Source organism: Notechis scutatus, chromosome 15 (assembly GCF_049901735.1).
Source record: "Notechis scutatus isolate UNSWTSFEM ecotype Mainland chromosome 15, rNotScu1.2, whole genome shotgun sequence".
In the NCBI taxonomy this organism is placed as follows: Eukaryota; Metazoa; Chordata; class Lepidosauria; order Squamata; family Elapidae; genus Notechis; species Notechis scutatus.
In genome coordinates, this window is record NC_142023.1 from 2407877 (window position 1) to 2429831 (window position 21955).

General features: G+C 48.4%; 2 protein-coding genes across 13 annotated transcripts in view; one reads left to right on the forward strand and one right to left on the reverse strand.

The window, feature by feature from the left end:
- RABGAP1 (RAB GTPase activating protein 1) overlaps positions 1-2856 on the forward strand; it is a 78291-nt gene extending 75435 nt beyond the window's left edge. Inside the window, exon 26 of the mRNA XM_087943990.1 lies at positions 732-2856. Within this exon, the coding sequence (XP_087800116.1) occupies positions 732-854 (123 nt within the window). The 3' untranslated portion in view covers positions 855-2856. The remainder of the gene's footprint in view (positions 1-731) is intronic.
- A 6291-nt stretch (positions 2857-9147) lies between these two features.
- STRBP (spermatid perinuclear RNA binding protein) overlaps positions 9148-21955 on the reverse strand; it is an 81802-nt gene continuing 68994 nt past the window's right edge. For 7 of the 12 annotated variants that reach the window (XM_087944001.1, XM_087944002.1, XM_087943998.1 and 4 more), the window contains exons 12-18: positions 21952-21955; positions 21655-21813; positions 20143-20277; positions 19905-20045; positions 19339-19459; positions 17684-17737; positions 12458-13027 (exon numbers count right to left, since the gene is read on the reverse strand). The exon at positions 21952-21955 is cut by the window's right edge and continues 196 nt beyond it. In XM_087944001.1, coding sequence (XP_087800127.1) covers positions 12951-13027; positions 17684-17737; positions 19339-19459; positions 19905-20045; positions 20143-20277; positions 21655-21813; positions 21952-21955 — 691 coding nt within the window. In that variant the 3' untranslated portion in view covers positions 12458-12950. Of the gene's footprint in view, positions 9858-12457; positions 13028-17683; positions 17738-19338; positions 19460-19904; positions 20046-20142; positions 20278-21654; positions 21814-21951 lie in introns of those variants that run through there. The other 5 variants (XM_087943996.1, XM_087943997.1, XM_087943992.1 and 2 more) reach the window with 1 other exon arrangement.

The window sequence follows — 21955 nt, forward strand, 5'->3', positions numbered from 1 at the left end:
CACCGGCTGCCGGCGAACCACAACAATGGCAAAGACAGAAGATTATAAGATTATAAGACAGCACTATAAAAGGACCCCACTGCCGCAGCCTGTATTGTTCGCTCCATAAGACGCAGAGACCTTTCCACCCACTTTTTGGGCGGAAGGAGGTGGGGAAATGTGCATCTTAGTGGAGCGAAAACTACAGTAAATAAATTCCCTGACTGAACTGGTGATTTGGAAGCCTGCAGCTCTGCTCTCCTAACTGAGGAAGTGGCTGTTCAGATTGACCTTGGTGGATCCGTTTCCTGACCCAGGCCAGGTCAGGCATTCTCACACGCGCTGTCAGGACTCCGGCATCCACCCCTTTTCAAATCACACGTCTCTAGCTGCATCTCTCACAGTAAAAAATATGGATTTATTAGGAGTTGACATGTTGGGAGTTTCCTGGTTGCAGCCAACTCTGACACATCATTCATTTCACCCTTGACCCTAGTCTTCCTCCCCCACCCCCTGGATGTATATTATCCAATGAGACACATCCATAGCCAAGAGTCATCGATCATGCTCTCCAGTAATAATCTTGCGTGCCAACAGCTTCGGCTGCCCAGGCGATTATCTGAAGCATTTAAGGAATGCACTGCTTTCCCCACCTCCCTTTCTGCTGACAACTAAAAAGACCAAAGGGGTGTTTTTTTTTAGTTGACACGCCTCCTTTCCCCCATGCTCATCCCGCCTTGTTCCCCTTGCAGGACCTGGAACACGACCTGGGACAGGCGCTGAACGAGGTGCAGGCCTCGCGCAAAACCTGGTTCAACCGAACGCTGAGCTCTATAAAGACAGTGACCGGCGTCCAAGGGAAAGAGACGTGCTGAAGAAGCTGGGTAGCAACCTCGGAGGGCTCCCGGGGGGCCTCCCGATATACCTTCTGCCTTCCAGAGCTTGTCTTGGCCGACCGACCGCGGGCAAGAGAGGACCAGATGTACATAGGACTCCCGAAACACACCGCACGGCGGCGGGTTTCCCCCACAGGCCGGACACCCAAGCCAGACACGCGGCTTATAACGAGATGAGGGATCTTCATACTACTGATTATTTAACCGGGGGGAGGGGGGTGTTGTAGCTGTAGACCGATGCTTTTTCCCCCCCTTTCTTTTTCCAGAGGAAAACGATGCTCTGCTCCCTTCCGCAGTCCGTTTGGAGGCGCTAGGTACGAAGAATTGACCGCCTTCTTCTAACATAACCGAGTTTACAAGCGAGTGCTTCCCTCCCCCCCCTTGGGTTTTATTTTTACAGTTATAACTTTTTTAAAAGGTTCCATTTGAGAGGAAGAAATGGGAAACCAAAACCGCCAACCCTCCAGCGTTCTTTTAACAAAAAAAGTCGCAACTCTTCTCGCCCAAGAGCGTGCGCATGCGCGCGAGAGAGGAAGCGAAAGGTTTCCCCACTCCTTCCAAGTAGGGGGGCTTGCATGGTTTAACTTTTCAGAAACGGGACTCACACGCCCCGCTCCCCAATGTTTGTGTGTGTGTGTGTGTGCGTGTCCCGTCCTGCCCCCCCACCTGGTCTCTTTCTCATCTGTCCAGCGCTTAGTTCTCCATCATGAAATAACTTCTATGCAACTCAGCGGGATTTGGGGTGTCCTAAGGCAACCGCTTCCCCCCCGTCTTCCCCCCGGGGAAGACCTCCTGTTCCTGAACGAAAGTTGAGATTCGACGACTCCGTTTCATCAGGGTCCGTTTTATACATAACGCAGGTGCGCGGCTCGTGTTGTGTGAGCTTACAACCCAGCCACCCCGCCTTCCTCGAGCTTCCTCTGGGCTCCACTTCGCTCCCGAGAAAGTCGGGGAAGGTGGAAAGCCGCCTCTCCTTTGCCGTTTCGGATTTGGTTTGGCCCCCGGTGCATCCACTCCAAAATGGCTGCTCAGCTCTTGACACGAGAATCATTGACCTCCATTTTGCTTTTATCTCCGTTTTTTTTGGGGTGTGTTTTTTTCCTGCCTGCAAGAAAGCAGGTTGGGAGCGAGATACAAACGGCCTGGGAAACAAGCTTCCTTTTTGACCACTGTTGCTGCTGCTGCTGCTAAACTCACCTTCTGCCCTGACTCGTTTGAGGGCCGGGCTTCACGTTCCCCCTTCCCCATCAAACACTCCCCAATTTTTGTAACTACACACACAAGTAGGTGATAACGCTACTTTTAAGGTTTCGAGGGGCATAGAGCAGGGCTCTCCATCCTCGGCAACTGTTGTTTCAAAAACTTGTGGACTTGCAACTCCCAGAATTAATCCTTGGCTGAGGAATTCTGAGGAGTTTGAATTGAACAAGTCTTAAAAAAGCTGCCAAGGGTTGGAGCATCCAAACCTCGCACCAGAAAAGCTGAAGAATGAATTTGTTTTCCTTTTTTTTCTTCTTCTTTCGTTGGCACCTTTTTATTTATACCGATTTATATCCTATGCTGAAGAGTAGCTGGGTTGTTTTGTTTTTAAATCCGCAGATGAACTTAACCGTGTGCAGTGTGTGAGTGTAGGCCGGTAACCCCCTCCGAGGCACTGTTTGTATATAAAGATAATTTTTATTTCCGAGCTCTTTTCTTTTTCCTCCTCCTCTTTGACCAGACCTAACGCTAGCTTGACGCAAACTGAGATCAAGAGGTGAAGCCATCTCCCCCACTGAGCGCTCACGATTTCTCTCCCTTTAAAACTGTATACATGAGTATCTTTCTTGTTTAATAATAACAAGGACAAAAAACAAAGCCAACCTTACAATATTACTGTAACTCCATTGATAATAAAGCAAAAACAAAAACGTGTGGACCTTGTGGTAGAATAGTTGCGTGTAGCATTTTGGATTGACCTATAAACTTAGTAAAACGGTTATTCATACCTCTGGTGGTCTTTATTTCGCTTGATCAGCCTTAACTCCCCGAGCAAACGGCAGGAAGCAGCCTTGCCTTCAGTTAGAGGGAGGGTCCTGCACTCCCGGGAGGAGGGGTTGACGGCTTTGGGGAGCACCTGCCCCACTGCAGATGCTGCGGGGTCAGATCTACATGCAGAGAAGAAGGTACCCATGTGCTTGGCTTCCCCATGAAACACACACACTCCCAGCACACCCACCGCAGCTGTGTCAGAGGGGACAGACTGGGAGAGACACACTCGTTCAATCAGAATAGAGCTGGAAGGGACCTTGGAGGTCTTCTAGTCCAACCCCCTGCTCCAAGCAGGAGTGTCATGCCCCTGGTGGAGACTCTGAGGAAGAGGAGGAACAGCCAACAGGGAGTGGAAGTGTGGCTCCAGAGGTTGTGGAGGAGGCTGGGGAAGGGCAGAGGACAGCTGAGCAGTCAGAGGAGAATCCAGGCCCATCCCCTCTCCATCCTAGGGCACGCAGGGAGGAGAGGATAAGGGAGAAACGTCAATGGCATGGTCTATGGGGGAGGAAAGGGCCTTGATCCCCTTCATGGGCTGCAGCTGTGATCGCTGTATTAAGAGTTTGGAGCTGCGTGTTCATAGACACCGGAGTCAAAGTAGTGCTTTCCTTGGATGAGGTTTATCTTTGTTGGCGTTCTTCCCATGGACTCTCCCCGGTTATCTTCCTGGAATGTGCAATTAATTATCTTGGCTTGCCTTGGGACTCTCGTCAATGCGATTTGTTTTCCTTTTGCTTCATGATCTACTTTTTGAATTTAAACTGGGACTCATAAAACAGCGAAGTTAAGTTGAAGGCATTACAAGACCTTGATTCGTGTTTTAGTTTTCGTGTTATTTTTGAGACATCACAAGGAGATACTATACCAGCAATGGGATCCCACCTCTTCCACTACTGGTTCAGGGATTGCAAGTGCTATCGTGTGCACCTAACGCCTGCGCGCAGCTTTCCCCTCACCAGTTGAGGCCTGAAGCACCAATCCGCTGGGAGGATAAAGAGGAAAGCGCAGGGGCTTGTGGAACGGCCAATCCTGCGCTTTTCTGCTCTCAGCTGATCCTCGGAGGCTTTTTACTACTGGTTCGGCCAAACAGGTAGCATACCACCACTGCACTATACACCATTTCAGACAAAGTGACTGTCCGGTCACTTCTTTAAAAAATTCCAACAATGAAGCCCTCACAACTTCTTGTGGCAAGCTGTTCCACCGGTTAATTGTCCTCCCTGGTCAGGAAGTTTCTCCTTAATTCCAGGTTGCTTCTCTCCTTGGTTAGTGTCCATCCGTTGTTTTTTTGTCTTGCCTTCTGGTGCTTTGGAGAATAAGTTGACACCCCCCCCCCCAACTCTTCTTTGGGGCAACCCCTCAAATATTGGAAGACTGCAGGTCTCAAGTGGCTGTTAAATCTTGGCCTAGTTTGTTTTTGTGTGTGTGTGTGTTTGGTGGTAGAATACAGCAGACCCAGGAATAGCTTTCCACGTGTGCAACGCAGAGAGAAAAGGACCCTTCAAAAGCAGCAGGGAGCTGGGGGCTGGACTAGAAGACCTCCAAGGTCCCTTCCAACCTGTGTGGATTAAAGCTGCTGGGAACGGGTGGGGATGGGGGTGTCTCCAAAGTGAGAATGGGAATGTCGGCAGCGGGGTGGGGGGTGTTAGCTGTTTTCTTTCTTTTGCTGAATGGGCAGATGCACCAAGGAGGAATTCTGCCCGCTCCCAAAACTCTTTTGGCAGCTTTGAAACTCCAATTCTTTCTTCTGAGCCGCTGTCCTTTGTGCCAATGTCTCCCCTTGCCCAGGCAAGCTTCCCAGGTCACGCTGGGCTGGAGATGATGGCGTTCGCCCAAGCCAGCATGTGGCAAAGGGCCCTATCCTTTGGTAGCTTTGCTGGGTTAGGAGATGGGGTGAGTGATATTATGAAGGGAGTCCTGAGCATCTTTTTTGGGGGTTGCACGCAACACTTTCCGACAGGCAAGGTCTGTTGTGCTCCCGATTCCAAGGGGGAAGTTGAGCAGCTGACAGGGAGTGGGAGTGTGGCTCCGGTGGCTGTGGAGGAAACTGGGGAAGGGCAGAGTCTGGCTGGACATTCAGAGGAAGACCCAGGCCCACCCTCTCTTCATCCTAGGGCACACAGGGAGGAAGGGATAAGGGAGCAACCTGAGTTATGGGGGAGAAAAAGGCCCTGATTCCCTTCATTAGCTGCAGCTGGGAAAACAGGATTTTAAAAAGGCTGTTTGTGCACAGCACCTTGCTGGAAGCAAAGCGTGAATTATATTTGTTTATCAAGGTATATCTGGGTTCTGGCGTCCTCCCAACTGTGTTTTGTTATCTTTTGAAGTCTGCAATTCCTTATCCCTGCCTTGTCTCATTAATTGCTGTAGCATGGTTTGTGTTGATTTTTATTTCTAATTTATATGTACTTCGGGTTCGGACTGAATTTCTTCCCTTTAAAGCTTGTTCTTGGGAGTTTTTTCTCCAGCCGATGATAATTGGACATTGGGGGCCAAGTTGGAGGAATTAAAGGGACTTGACCTATTTTTGTGACTTTGTTGCTTTTGGGCCACGCCCCGGTCATCACAAGGGGTGTCCCTTTCTCACTGAGTCCCCAGGGGCCGTCCTGGCAAGTAGTTCTTCTGCCTGGCATTCAGCCATCGATTAAGAAAACTAGGGAGCGAATGTCTCTTTTTAATAGCACACAGATGCTTAAATACAACATTCTCCTTACTACTCCTCTTACACTTTGCTGCCTGTTCAGGTCATAAATAACCCAGGGGTTGTCAGCACTCTGGAATCCACTGAGGAAAAAATGTGGAATTCTAACGCAACCTCACCAGATGCAAGAAACGGCTGTCAGCATTGGCTCCGGGTTTCAGCCTAGGCACAGAGCATTTCAAGCCAGGTAAAGCTTTTTTTTCCCCAAAAAAAACACGAGGAGGGTGCAACTCTTTGAACTCACAACCCCTCCTAAAACGGGCCGAGGCGTGTGGAATTTTCAGGGATTCTCGTGCAAATCCACTGGTAACTCCCAGGTGGAAATGAATCCTAACTTCACTGCCTTTTCCCCCTCAACTCTAAACGCACCTGGCATTTCGTCTCTGTGCATGGAGCTTCCGTAACTTCAGGAGGGGGTCTTTTTCCATAGCCCCCAGTTCTGTGGGGTGGGGGTGTCTCTTAAAACTCGATCTTCTACCAGCCTTCTGCAGAATTCCTTTGTAGCTTTCTATGCAAATCCATTTGCAGCTTATCTACTTACCTAAGGAAGGTGTGAAATTGCAGGTATTCGAAATCCGAAACAATTCCATTTGGTTTTTTAAAAAAATTGGCCACTCTTTCTGGCTGCTGTTCTGTTCTTGCTTGGCCGGCCTGCCATCCCCACAAAAACTCCCCCAAGAATTGAAAGCCTCCTGCCTCTTTTTCTTTTCCAACTTTTCTTTTTCTTTTCCAACTTTTCTTTTCCACATTTCCCTCTTTGTTGTTTTATAAAGGGACAGGTAAAGGAAAACATGGCAGCCAGAAGCGCCTGTAACCAGTAACCGAGAAAGGAAAGCGGGGTTTTGAGTATAACGTGTCAAGGGAGGAAATACTTTTTGACGAGTCTCACATCTGGGCTGCTTTTCAGCAAAGCATGCGAGCCAAGATTGCAGCGTGGCTGTTTCGGCAATGCGGGGAGAAGATGCTCCAGGAAAGGAAGGATGTGGGGAGAAGACATTCTTTGGAAACTAAGCAACCTTCTTAATTTCCTCCTAAACCAAGGGTCCAACTTTAAAGGGCAAATTCAACAAATTCTTGGAGCTGAAGTCGACGAGTCTTAGCGTGGCCAAGGTTGGACAGCCCTACTCTAAACCCTAAGCCAAACTAACATCAAGAACAGTGATGGGTTTCCAATTTTTTTTCCCTACTGGTAGCATATGCACGCATGCCTAATATGCGCTTCGCATGCGCTTACAGGGCTCCAATACCAACCTCAAGTCAATGTTAGTGAGCTGACTGATGTTGTGGTTCACCGGCAGTCTATGCAGACGGCAGCGAAATCGGACAGTGGGGAAGAAAGGGGATCAGTCTGGAAATCTGGAGAGGACTTGGACGAGGGTCCTGCGTCCAACGCAGAGATGGGGCCAGGACCATCTAGGAGTTGTGTGCTGACTCAAGAGTCTGGCAGCAGTGAGGCAGAGGACCCAGGGGAGCCTGTTCGTAGTGTGCGTATGCACAGAGCTGCTGGAAGGCAAGACTAGTTGAAACAAAAGACGCAGCTCAGGAGTAAGGCTGGGAAGTGATTAACCCTCCCTTAAGGTATAAAAGGACAGGCAAAGATGACAGGAGGAAGCAAAATCATTCGTTCGGTTCAGATTCATTCTTGAAGCTATTTGTACTTTGGTTGTTGTTGTTTTTCCTAGTTCATTGGACAATTGGCAGCACTTCACAGGAAATAAAGGTGGATGCTTATCTCCAGGGGCTCTTTGAGATTCTTTTCCGGTTGGGAATGAAAATAATTCCCAGCATTGCAATAAAACAAGACTTGTTTTTAAGATAAGTGTGTGCATAATTACGGTCTAGGAAGCCTTGGTCAGAACACCTGAACTGTTTTTTTTAGCTCAGCTGAGGCACAGCACTCAGCTGAGCTAAAAAACTAACGCGGGCAAGTGAGCAAGCCCAGTCAGTGGTGGTATTAGCCAGTTCTCCAAACTGGTCAAAATTTCTGCTACTGGTTCTCCAGAACCGGTCCGAACTGGCTGAATACCACCTCTGATCAAGAACAAGCTAGATTCTTTCTTTATTCTTTATTGGCCAAGTGTGATTGGACACACAAGGATTTTTATCTTCGGTGCATGGGCTCTCAGCGTGCACACAAGCAACAAGTGATAAAATGCAGGGGGGTGGAGTGTGGTTTTCCACAGAAAGTGATGTTCTTCCTTCTCAGTCTTGGGCAGAAGTGGACAGATGTTGCTTGCGGACACTGCAAAATAACCGTGTCCATAGCTCCATTTTTAGACATCCTTCATGAACCATCCATCTATCATCTATCATCCATCCTGGTGACTAGGAACTCACCTGTATTGTTCTGGATGTAGAATTCTTCCATGTTTTAAGCCAATCTGACACCCGTCTCCCTCCTTTCTGTGTTATTAAAAACCCTTTCCTCTCAGTTCTTTCTCAACTGCCACCCGTAAACGAGGCGTTAAAAGACTCTTGACGAATGAGCCCCAAGAATGAACTGGTTTCAAATCATCCCCAATAATTAATTGGTTCTATTTATTTGCAGCTGGGCGTCAGTCGATTTTAAGCTTTAAAGTAGATTCTTTGAAAGAAAGAAAGCTCAGCCTATCGGTTGGGAGATCTGTTTTAATTATTGATAGGAAAACATGAATGTCTGAGTTGGAAGCATATATATATATATATAAAATCGGTTCTCCTCTTCTGTTCTTCAAGCTAACAATGTGTTGGTGTTCAACTGGACAGCAGGGAGCACAAATGGCACCTCTACCTTCGTAGAAACGCTTTCTCCCTCCCACCTTCACTTCCATGAGCCAAAGAAGGCACCTCAGGTTGAGCCAAGATCAAGAAGTAGACCCTGGACCAAGTGAGGCAAAATTGGCTGCCTGTCCCTGGTCCAAATCGCCAAAAACCTTTGCGGTGATGGCAGCCCGCCTGCGGAAGCACCCAGCCTGGAAAATCTGTTCTGGATGCTACGCAGACAACTTAGTCCTACCCTAACTCGACAAGACATTCCTGGAAGAAGATTTCTAAAGCACATTCCTGTCCAGATATCCCCGTTAAGACTTGCTGATAAACCAAAGACAACGCAATTGGAAAGTCAAGACGCTTTGGTCTTTAACCCAATAAATAAATATATTCTTCCCACCTCCACCCTCCCGCCAAAAAAAGTCTGAGGAATCCTTTTCAGAATCCAACATGTCCCCATAAATATTTACATCACATTTCATTGGAGGACATGGAGAAAAAGAGGTTTACAAGGAAGCAGAATGCAGGAACAGAAATCTCTAGCGCTGTAGCTGCTCACCCTTTCCAATCTTGAACAGACTGACAGAGTTGGAAGGGACCTAGTAGGTGACTTCAGCTTAGTTTCTACCTTTCGGCTTATTTTACAACACAAATGTCTCCGGATGCAGCTCTGGGGTTGAATGGAAAATGTAATTGCTTCGAAAACAATCATGGATAGAAGTCTACCCCTCTTTTGGTAGTGAAGGCACAATCCTGGGGCAACTTCTCTCACGCAGCCCATCACGAGAACTCTACCCTTCTCGCTACGACTCTTCCTGGTCCCCGAGCCCGTCACCAGACTTTGCAAAGTCGGTGCGAGCTGTGGGGCCATCCCCTTCTTTCTGGCAAAACCTTCCTCTCACCTTTTCTCGGGCAGTTGGGCTTCCCAAGACCACCTTTCGAGCAATTTGACTCGCGGGACGCCAAGCCGTTTCCACCCGCAGGAATTTTTGAGGTTATTTTGGTCTCCCCGAAACATCCCACCCGCCTCTCAGAAACAATCCAGCCGTGCCCTCCTGAGTTCAAAGGGGCCGTTTCATCTAGCTCAAATTCAACCGCGTGGGGAGGATTACCGCTGAACCCGGACCTGATCCATAGTGCAAAGCGTTAGAAAAAAATGGCCGTCGGAAGACGCCTCTCCGTCGTACAACTATTGCTGTGGTTTTTTCAAGAGCCAGGGTAGACGGGGAGGGGGTGAAGGTGGCCCTATTGCTTTTGGGGATGCTGGAGGAAGTCCAAGGATTTTTAAAAATATTCGATACCGACCCTCCCTCCCTCCTTCCCTCCCCTCCCTCCGAGGTCTCCATGAGCTCTTGCTTTGAAAATTCACGGGTGGGAAAAGCACCTTTGGAGCTGGGCGACCTCTTTGCTCTAGAAGTCAGAGAAGAATTCTTGAGGCCCCAAGTGAATTATAAGAGGCGTCACGTCAAGTGGCTGGCAGTAAGGACTGTCAATGAAACAGCCACCTACAGCACAGGAAAGACCAGAGACAGGGGGAGGGGGAAAGGGAGGGGGGGGGAAAGGAAGGTTAATTTTAGTTTATATATAGATATAGATATATAAAAACGGGACAGCACTGCTTCAATTTCTCTGCTCTTTCCAGCTGTGGGTGGAGTTTCCATTGCAAGAGGGTGCATGGGAAATCTAGTTCTAGCCACTTCCAAATAGCCCTCGCCCCCTCTTATCTTTTCTAGACAAAGATTGTTCTGGATATCAAACACACACACACAAAAAGCAACAACTGAGGTAACTTAGGAACGGGTTTGGGGGTCCCCTCCCCCCCCCGGTAAAGCAGAGAAATGTAAAATATGCAGCAACAGGGCAAAAGTTACGACGTGGTTAGTAACTCCCAACATGACAAATAAAAATCAATCCATCAATCAAACTAAATAAATAAATGGAGAGGGAGAGGGGGGAAAAAAGATGGCTTCATATCAAATTATCGGGAATGATGGCCATTGCGTTGGAAAGAGCAGAGCGCTCGAGAGCAACCGGCTGCCATGAGAGGACCACTCCAGCAAGCAACTTCTCCAGAACTTTTGCCCTGGGGAAGGGATTTGAAAGGTGGGCGGGAAGAATTTGGTGGCCTCCAGAGAAACAGCCACCCCTCCCGGAATCGATCCGACCGCCAATTACAAGGGAACGAATTGATCTGGGATCCTCTTGATTGATCGCCATGCTTTTCCAAGCTCCAAGATGGCGCCTCTTTCATCCATAGGCCAGCAGGCAGTCCCGTGTTTCGCCAATAACTCTCCTCCCGTGGAGAAGACAACACCCCTGGGAGGATTTAGGGCCTCTACCCACCCTGCTCCCCTTCGAAGGAACAGACGCAGGACCCCACAACAGAGGGGTGGGAGGGGGGTGCTTGCTGCTGCGCTGACCCGCAAAGGATCCCCAGGTTGGATTAAAGCATCACCGCCCCGAACAGCAAGCGAGATGGAACCACACCACCAAAAAAGGACAGGGACAATAAACGGAGGCGCACATTCCGAGAAGCACAGCCATCATGGCAGCCTGGGCTGCGTCTTCCTTTCTCCTTTCCAAAACCAGCTGTGGTTCTTTTCTTTCGGCTCCGTCGGCAAGGGAGCGCGACTCGCACCAAGGATGGACCCTTCCTCTCCTTTCCATCCCCTCCCCACCCCCCACCCCCGTTTTCCCACCCATCCCCACCCTGCCCTGTCCATCACAAAGGTCTTCAAACTTGGCAAGTTTAAGCCTGATGGACGTCAACTCCCAGAATTCCTGAGCTAACCTAGGAGGAATTCTGGGAGTTGAAGTCCACCAGTCTTAAAAAAGCTGTCGAGTTTGAAGGAAACCCCCTCCCCCCACCATACACACCGGTCCCTAGCATCCTTCGGAGGGTCGAAACACTTTGAAAGGGGAGAACCACAGCCGAGCCTCTTTTGAAAAGAGCCATTGGTCGCTTGCGTTCAAGTGGAGAGGTGACGCCTTAATGACCAACCATCATTTTCCTCGTTCACAGACCCTAATTTCAGGGGGACCCTCCCCAAGGACAGCAGGGGACCCCCTTGGTACAGCCCAGGGAAGCAGGTAAAAATGTTTCGGGGGGGGTGGCCCTGCCGCATGAACGAGGAGCGTTTTTGGGGGGACGGAAATTCGAGGAGAAGGCATGATAACCGGCCTATGGCTGAAACACTGAACTATTCACAGCAGTGCTGGGACGAGACCAGACAATTAAAAATAGCGAGTTTTCATGGGGGCTGTTGCTGCTTCAGATTCTTAGAATTGAGCGAGGCTGCCGAGAAGAGGAACCATCGTATTTTTCATTTTTTAAGCCCTGGCGGATGGGGAGAAACGCATCGACGGGCTATTAAAAAGAGGCCACAAGAACCGTATTTTTGATTTACTCGAGGTGGGGTTTCTTTTTAACAGCTTTGGAACGAAAAGGTCTGATTTTTTTTTGTGGAGGGGAGGCAGGCAATTGGAATCCCTGCATTACATGATGCAAAAGTGAACGGTCTTGGAGGTGCCTTTGATCTCCGCAAAGGGCTTCACCAAATATTCTTGGCTGGCTTTAGCCGCAAAACAGCTTTTGTAAAATTTTGGGAACTTAATGAACAGAAACCCTCGGCAAATTCCAAGGCCCTTTTTTGGGTTCCAAATCAAAAGAAATCAGAACAGAGAAAGAAAACTTGTTGCTGGGGAGATTCCAACATTTAAAAAAAAAACTTGATTCATAAGGGCTTAGGAGAAAGCCACAGGTACGCATGGCCAGGTGTACAACACAAGTAGGTAGTCCTATACTTATCCCAGATATTTGCTGAGAAAGCCATGGAAAATATTTTTGATTTGGAGGCAGTGTCCTTAGGAAAGACCCCCACAAAGGCCTTATGCTCTGCTTAAAGAGAAACTTCCTTGATTATAAAACTAATCCTTTAGCTTCCTTTCTTTTCTTAAATAGTAATTTATTGGCATGTCAGTTTGTTTAAAAAAAAGAAACACCACAAAAAGAATCCCGAAACAAAAACATTGCATCACATAATCCTAAAATTCTAAGATTTGGGCCCAGGGCTTTCCAGAAACAGGTCAAAAAAAAAACTCTCTATTACAACAAAAACTGGTTTTATTTTGTGATCAGCTTTTTTTTTATAGTCTATACATCCTTCACAAGTTTTAAGGTTTTACATAATTCGGATTCCGTTTCAATTAAAAACAAAGCATCTAAGTTTCTTCCCTATCACAGAAGGTTGATATATAAGTTATTTTGGAGGTGAAGGGGGGAAGGGGGAGAAAAAAAAATGAGGTAACCATTTTCACAGACCATAGTTTCATGTATGTTTTTTTTCTTCTTCAAGTTTTTAAGAGAGAACTAAGTTTGCGTTTTGTTAAAATAAAAATTAAAAACAAAAACAAAAAAAGTGGAAAAAGATGGATCTTTACAAATGGTTTTTGCTCAAGTCTGTCGTGTTTTTCCAAGAAAACCAGGATTAAAAGGTAGGTAGGTAGGCTAGCTGAGTGTCTCTTTCTCATGTTCCTTCTAACATCCTGTCCTTGGGTTTATGGAAGCCAGTCAAGAGAGGGTTGATCTCAGCCGAAGGCTAAAAGAACGAATAATGGGGCATTGGAAAAGTTGGGAATTTCATAACTGGCAACAGGAGCATTCTCTTGGGAAGACCTACAGAAGGAAGAAACCGGAAAGCACTTGGGTAAATCTAATTTATCCGAGAAAGGTAAGTTAGAAGAAGAAGAAGAAAGCAAATGGGTTTGGTCTCCTGAAATCCGTCCCAACATCGTAAGACTGATGTGTCCGTGGGTTGAAGTTAGTCCCCTCCACCACCATTCCCAAAACCAAAGAGATCCATTCCTTCCCAATCTCCGGAAAAGGAATCATTGGGGGTCCTACAGAGCTAACAGTTTCAAGAGCTCGGCGCGTCCAATCAACTCTGATCCTGTGCTTGCAAGACAAGCAAACCCATACGGCACAGCCTGACTTCCAACCGGGAAATGGCTGATGGTTTCCTGGACGATCAATAGGATGGAGGAGAGGAAGGGGAAGGTGGTTTGAAGTTCTTTCTTTGCCTGCTTTTTTATTTTTTAAATTCTTGTGGCCTCGCAAGAATCTTTGGGAGATGCTCGGGTTTGGTTTAAGTACCAAAACAAAAAGGCTTCCCTGTCGGACATTCTCTCGGAATCGTTTCCGCCCCCCCCTAACATGTCCGTTGTTTTTTTTTTTTTTTTTGAGAAATCAGAAAGCAGCAACAGCAGGTGTTTTCCAAGAGGAGCGACATGGTTAAGAGTGAAATATATATATATATATTTTCCAACATGCAAACAGCTTCACGCAGGCAGAGAAGAGAGAAAAGGGGAAGGAGGGTTTTTTTTTTTTTTTTGCAAAACCAGGAGAGCAGCTCCGCGGCCCCAAAAACTCAGCACCAACAACCAACCAACCAGACATTTCCAAAAGGACAGAAACAAAACCAACGAAAGGGACCCGTGAGAAATGTTTATGCAGAGAAGGAGGGCAGCTCTGCATAAGCCTGTTGGAGTCAGCCATGGACTGCTTGAGTTAGCGGGGGGAGCAGGAGAGGAAAACAGTTGCATACCAGCACCCAGCACCCCCCTCCCCCTAAAGTTGGACTTTTGGCTGTTTTAAGGCAATTTTTTCTTTTTTTTCTGATCTTGCACGAGCTACAAATACCACAACTTCCCCCGAGACTTGAATGCGTTGCTGGAGGAGGAGATAGGGGAAGTTCTAAATCAGTGGCATCTTTTGCAACGTGGAAACGGAATGGATCTTATCTTTTAAAAAGCAGCTGCTTTCATGAGCTTCAGAGGGAGCTGAGGAATAACAGAAGAGCAGGGCTGGAAGGGATTTCCGGTTTGCAGGCTTCGGCGGCGGCAGGAATTCGCGATCCGCGCGGTTCCTCCTGCGCTCGCTGCCGAAGTGCCTCCGATCCAGCCGGATCTGGAGGATATGGTTGCCCCGTAGAGGCAGCCGAAGAGAGAGGAGATCCAGATAGGGGCTTGGGGGTATCGTCCCATCTCTTCTTAAAAACCTCCACTGTGGAGCATCCACAACTTCTTGTGGCAAGCTGTTCCACTGGTTAATTGTAATTTATGAACTGGGGAGAAAAATTCCAGGGCCAGCCAACATTTGACTGGCCTTGTGCTGAGGCCTTGTGCTGAGAGAGAACTCTAGATTAATTGAATTCTTTATTGTCATTGTATACACAGTATACATACAACAAAATTCACTTATAGATAGGGAGTGACTTGAGACAATTTTGAGAGCTTCCGTCTATACCAGGGGTCTCCAACCTTGGCAACTTTAAGCCTGGCGGACTTCAGGCTTCCAGCCAGCTTTGCTGGCTGGGGATTCTGGGAGTTGAAGTCCGCCAGGGTAGCAAGGAGACCCCTGGTCTATACCCTCAGAGCTACAGCACCAATTTGGGAGGTGGGTGAGAGAGACAATGAGGAGAGCAGACTGTACAATCCCATTTACTTTCCCAGACACCTCCAGCTTCTTCCCAAGGAAGAGTAACTGGTCAGTTAGGGGAATGATTCTCAACCAGCCAGCAAAATCCGTGGAGTAAAACTTTCTCCCAGATCTAAATCTTCACTGCCTCGATATATATTTTAGCAATAGCCATAGCACTTAAGACTTATATATCATTTCACAGGGCTTTTACAGCCGTCTCTAAGCGGTTTACAGAGTCAGCCTGTTGCCCCCCAACAATCTGGGTCCTCATTTTACTGACCTTGGAAGGACGGAAGGCTGAGTCAACCTTAACTCAGCTGCCTGCCCTCCTAAAAGCCGATCCTTCCTGTCTGAACACTATTTCAGACAGTGTTCAGAGTGTTTTATTTCTTCCTGAGGGACGCTGGCAAGATTAGAGCCGTATCCAGTCAGGGTCAGCCTCGGGGCAACCTGGGAGCTCTGAGGGGGAAGAGGGAATGGAGCCGAGGGAGAGAGAGAGAGACGCAGAGCCTGGGCTGTCCGTCAGGCCTCAAATGGAGAGTCAACAGCCCCCTTCCTGATGAGGAAGAGGAGGAACAGTTGGGTCCAGTGCCTGACGCGCAAATGCACGAAGAGGAGAGGAGAGGAGAGCAGGGGAAATCTATGGGCCGGTCCTTGGGACGGAAGAGCGAAGCCCCCACCTCAGCTCTGGGGATAAAAGGCAGAGGGTGAAGATGAATAGATGTGGCTGAAACTATTCATCTCCCAGCTGGCCGGACTTGTTAGCTGGCATTGAGAGAGAAACCTTTTGCCGAGGCTGCCGGCGCTCCTAATTACAGGAATCTTTTGAGTTAACTTCAGAGGGTTTGTCATGTTTGGGGAGCTGGGTCAGGACAGTGGGAAAGGAAATCATGCAGAGACACAACGGGCAGCTCCCAGCCTCCCATGGGCCCAACCAAGGCGACCAACGCAGGGCAGAGCGGCCATTGCTGACTCCAAAGGCATTTATTTCCCCTCGTTGCTGCATGAAACTACATTCAAAGTCATCAAAGAACCAATTCTTTTTTTGTCGTTTTGTTTTGTCTTTGTTCCCCCCGCCCCCGCCCCCCAATTATTCAGGATTTTTTAAAAAAATCAAGATATATTTTTTTAAATCAAGAGCTGTGGGGAGGATCTGTGGAGAGTGGAGAGCGGAGTTTGGGCCTTAGAAGCCCCTCTTGGGAGTAAGATCCCTGCCCTGGCTTGGGGAGGGAAAAACGATGTGGGGGAGGAGGGCTCCCGATCAATTGCAACGGGTGGATTGAATGATGGAGTCAGGACAGGCAGTCCTCGACTTACAACAGTTCGTTTAGTGACTGTTCAGTTACGTCACTGAAATAAGGGGCTTAAGACCTGTTTTCATACTTACAACCATTTTTCACTCATATTCATTGCAGACCATTGCATGGTCACTTGATCAAAATTCAGACACTTGGCCAATGACTCCTAGTTATGACGGTTGCAGCGTCCTAGGGGTGTGTGTGTGTGTGTGTGTGTGTCAGGAGATCCCCTTTTATGACCTCCTGAGGAGCCAAATCAACAGGGAAGCCAGATCCGCCTAGAAACACTCCCGCTGACTCAGCAACTGCAGCCATTCGCTTAACAACGGCGGCAAGCCAAGGTCGTAAAAGGGGGCAGGATTCGCTTAGCAAAAAGCTTTCGCTTAGCGGCAGAAATTTTGGGCTCGGTCACTGGTCGTAAGTCGAGGAGCAGGGGAATTCTTAAAGAGAATTCTGAGGTAGAGGAATTGGCTTCTTACCCGTCCAAACATGGGTTTGCTGACTCTTGAAACAAGAGCAAAGCTAGTTAGGGCCTCGTAGCTGAAAATCTGGGGCACTGAGCCCCGCAGGATTAGGCCGAGCGCCAACCAACAGGCCTTCTCTCCTTTCCTTTCCTTGGGGATGGGGGAAGCGCTGTGTGGTTGCAGCCCCTTCCTCCAATCTGGTGGCAGGATGCTGGACAGTTCGGTTCCTATCCGCCCCCAGACAGATTGGGGAATGATGGGAGATGCAATGGAAGGCCCAGCCCTGGGGGGTGTTGTTGTTGTCCCAGGTGGGCAAAGGGCAACCTACATTTTCTTGGGACCTGACCCCCTCTTGGGACCCCGCCTTGGGACCTGTCAGCCCTCAGATGGAGAGTCAACTGCCCCCAGATCTGGAGATGGCTGATGAGGAAGAGGAGGAACAGCTGGGTCCAGTGCCTGATGCATGGATGAGAAGGCAGAGGAGAGGAGAGCAGTGGAAATCTATGGGCCGGCCCTTGGGACGGAAGAACCACCATTGCTACCGAGGCCCCACCCTAGCTCTGGGGATAAAAGGCAGGGGGAGGAAATGAATAGATGAGGCAGACAACTATTCATCTTTCGGCTGGCCGGACTTGTTAGCCGGCATTGAGAGACCAACGTTTTGCCGGGGCTGTGCCAGCAAATTAATGAAAGGAATCTTTGCTTCAACTACAGAGGGTTTTGTCGTGTTTGGGCAGCTGGGTCAGGACACCAAGGACGACTCTCAGATAGGAGGAAGATTTGGCCCTTTGAGAAGCTTTGAATGGAGCACAAGATGGCCGTTCAGAAGGCAGGAAGCAGGGGACGGCTCTTATCGGTTCTGGCAACGGGGGAACGAGGGAGCAGGCAGTTAGGGGCAGGCAGCTCTTTCGCAGTCAGGCAGAAACAAACCAGGAGAGGAACAAGCCACAGCAAGAAGAGCAGCTTGGCTGATGTCTGTCCAGAGGGGACCCCACCTTGCCTCCCCCACCCCCCAAAAAATAATAAAAGCTGGCCAGAGAATGGGGAGATACATATGGCTGCACGTAGGCAAGGAAAAGGGAAGGACGTACCGTAAGCCGGTGCAGCGGCAGCTGCCGCGTTGTATCCGTACGGTGCTGCATACCCTGCAAAGGAAGCAGACAAAGACACAGTGACAGGTCCTCCCGGGTGGCCAGGGGGGACAAAACGGGCGTGGCAGAGATGCCCGCCAGTCCTATTTTAGGACGCTAAGCAGGCATCCTGTGATGATCTCGGCCTCTCAGTCTGTAGTGTGGCGTGCATAAGCGCACCAATATGCCTACCGTCCCTGTCCTATTGTTTCTTTTATATTTTATTTTTTATTTTTCTTATCTGTATCCATGTATTCATAACTATGTTTCTACTTCTACCTATTACCTTGTAAGCAATTGACAAATAAAATAAATAAAAAATAAACTTCCAACCAACAAAACGTCAATGGGAGTAACCAGATTCACTTAACGAATGTGTGATGCATTGGATGAGCACTGTAAAAATGGTCAAAAAAAAATCAGGTCCAGTCACGTGAGGACTCATTGAATGGACTGCGTTGTTTAGTGACTGAAATCCCAGTTCCAATTGTCATCGTCAACTCATAAAATATTTCTATGGTCTTTTTAGAGTTGCCAACAGAAAGGGAGGGGGAAAAAGAGTTTTGAAAGAGCAGTGCAACAACGTGGAAATCGAAAGTGCATTCCATAAATGTTTTCAAAGATAGTAACTAGGTGACTGAAGTTTCCACCATGCAAAATTCTAACTGGAGAGCCTGATTGATGACTCTGGGCTATGGAGGTGTCCCATTGGAGAATATGAATTAGGATACACCCAGAGGGGTTGAGGGGAAAACTAGGGTCAAGGGTGACAGTGAATTATGTGTCTCAGAGTTGGCTACACCCCGGCAGTGCCAGCATGTTAACTTCCAATAAATCCTTTTGAAGTTTTGGAAGTTTGGCTCGAGATGATTTAAATGGGGGTAACTGCCGGAATCCTGACAGCCATCACAGGTCAAGGACTACCAGTAGCAGAGTCTCCGTCAGATGAAGCATAAAGTGGGACTCTCCAAACTTGTCAACTTTTAAGATTTGGGAACTTCAACTCCCAGAATTCAAGGGTCTCTTGCAGAATTTGCTCTTTGTGATTGTGGTGACACGCAGATAGCAACCCACATACACACCTGCCCTTTGGTCCCTGATCTGCGCATATGTGAAGATTTCAACGGCAGTGTGACAGAACCCAATAAACGTTGCCGGTTTCTGGCCAAGATCTGTTTAATTTGCACCTATTTTAATCTCATACACTCAAATGAAGCAAGCAAAAGGTTAAAAAGAGACGATATTTATCTGGTTACTTACCCAAGCACCTTTATATTATACTTTATATTCAAGTAACCAAAATATATCTACAATCCCCCAAGGCACGTCACAACTTTGGAGCATCCCCTAATGCAGAGGTGGCTAACCTTTTTGGCCCCCCGTGCCAAAAATCATGCACGCGCTTGCGTGCTTGTGCTCAAATGCCAGCACCCGGATTAAATTAAATTAATTAATTAAAAAAATGGGATTTCAGCCCCTCTAAAAGATCTAAGCAGAAGATACGGACCAGCCAGGACAATTCATGAAGGCCTTCTCATCCCTTAGAAGGCCAGCCTCATGGCAGGTCTTAGTTGTCCCCCACTTTACAACCACAGGACAACCCAGGCTGCTTCTACCTGGTGCCAGGTAACTGGTGGCTGCTGCCGCTGCCCCGACAAACGCCCCCCGCATGGGAGACCCTCGTCCTCTTCCTCGCGCCGCTGCAGACATGGCTGTGTTTACGATCCCTCCTTTGGTCTGCGGAGAGAGGCGGAGAAGGATGAAGTCACAGTTCCCTCCAGCTGGATCTACTTCCCTCCCTTCTTCATTTTCTCCTTTTAAATGATCCCATAATCCCTTGCCGGGTGGACTCTGGGCAACTGAATGGAGCCGGGTGTTTACTGGCCGGATGCCCTTCCTGCCACCGATGCGGAGTTATATTCAGCAGATATAGTCTCAATATGTCCAGAGGAATATCTGCCTCTATCTAGGATCGAACTCACACCCTTCCAGAATGTGAGGCAAGAGCTCCATCTCTAGGCCACCGCACCACTCCACTTCCCCTCCCTTCTTCTCCACCCCAAAATTCTCCCCCCACCCCCCGTCCCACCCAATTCTTCTGGGTTTCTGCTGACTTTTTGGAAGCTTGCACAAGGACTCGGACCCACCTGGGCCGCCCGAGGTGCAGCCCCTGGCCTCTCACCTGTGGGAGGATCTTTTTCTTCTTATTAGCAGCCGCGTTGGGGCCCGAAAAGAGCTTCTCGAGAGCCGCCAAGGCAGCACTGGCCTTGGCTACTTTCTTGTTGGGGCCAGCCCCTCGGAACCTCTGCCCGTCGACTTCTACCTGGAAGCGAGATGGGCCATTGGCACCCTTGGCTGGGCGTCACCCCCAGAGGAGGTCCCAGGCCTGAGGGTGGGGGGGGGGGGAGGATCCTCCTCACCTCCATCACAAACCGCTTGTCATGGCTTCCTCCTGTCTCGGAGATGAGCTCGTATTTCAGGCCTCGCCGCTTCTCGTTGAGCTCCATCACCGGATTCTTGCCGCTGGCTGTGAGGATGGGACCCTGAGTTCGGACCTAGGAAAAGCAGGATGGGCTGGAGGGGTCAAGGACTACCGGGGCCACCGGTTTCATCCCGGGCAACGTTTGGTGAGAAGGACTGCTCTCTTCTCCAGCAATTGGTGTGAATCAGAAGGGAGATAGGTAGGTAGATAGACAGATAGATAGCTAGATAATAGGTAGGTGAGTAGATAGATAGATAATAGGTAGGTAGGTAAGTAGGTAGATAGATAGGTAGGTCGATAGATGGCTAGATAATAGGTAGGTAGGTAGATAATAGGTAGACAGGTAGGTAGATATAGATAGATAGATAATAGGTAGGTAGATAGATGGCTAGATAATAGGTAGGTAGGTAGGTAGGTAGATACAATAGAGAGATACAGAAAGAGATAAATGATAGAGATGATAGAGATAGACAAACAGCTAGATGATAGAGACAAAGATGATATAGACAGACATAGAGAGAACAATAGAGATGATAGATGAGATAGATAGATAGATAGATAATAGGTAGGTGGGTAGATAATAGGTAGGTAGGTAGATAATAGGTAGGCAGGTAGGTAGATATAGATAGATAGATAATAGGTAGGTAGGTAGGTAGATAATAGGTAGGTAGATAGGTAGGTAGATACGATAGAGAGATACAGAAAGAGATAAATGATGGAGATGATAGAGATAGACAAACAGCTAGATGATAGAGACAAAGATGATATAGACATAGAACGATAGAGATGATAGTTAGATAGATGAGATAGGTAGATGAGAGAAAGAGAGAGAAATAGAGATGATAGACAAATAAATAGGTAGGTATGTAGGTAGATAGACAAGACAGATAGACAATAAAGACAGAGAGAGACAGATAGACAATAAATAGATAATAAGTGGATAGACCGAGGTGAATAGGGAGATGGATGGGTGGGTGAATAGAAAGAAGGTATGAAATGGAACATGAATAGAGGGAAGAAACAGAAGCACAGAGGGAGAAAGAGAGAGAGATGGAGAAATAGATAAACAGAAAAGGGAAGATGGAGAGACAGAATGAAGGAAGGCAGGCGAATAGATGATAGAGAGATGGAGGAGAGAAAGCAAGGAAGGAGCATCTCCAGCAGCCCAATTCGTACACGAAGGGGAAGCCGATAGTTCCCGAAGCTGTACAAATCTTCTGTTTCCCGCGTGCTTTCACACCCGATTGCTCCCACGTATTTTCAGGAAATGGCAACCGGAACAGGGGGCTTCCCTGAAGGGACCTTCTGCCCCTTCATGGCTGCCGTTACCACATTCCTGCATAATTTGGCATCTCCCAGGCGCACCACCACCGCCTTCCTCCCGCCTGGGCCAGAAATCCTCAAAGGAAGGAGATAGAATGATAAGGGAGGGAGGGGAAAGAAGACGCACCTCTACGGTTGCCGAGGTATCAACTGTGGAATTTCCATTATTATTGCTCAGGTGTGAAGACACAGTCTCGTTTTTGCCTTCCGTGTCCGACTTCTCATCAGAGCTTGTGCATTCCATGTCTGCGTCGAAGCCGGTGGGGTAACCCATCGCTTGCAACACCTGTGGCGGATCGCATAGCGGGAGACCTTCTTCATTGGGCCAAGGTGCGCCGAGCCAGGGATCCCCAACCCGTCCCAGCCCCCCAAACCCTTACGACAAAGACGCCCAAGGTCTCGCAGAGAACCTGGTTGGGCTCACCTTC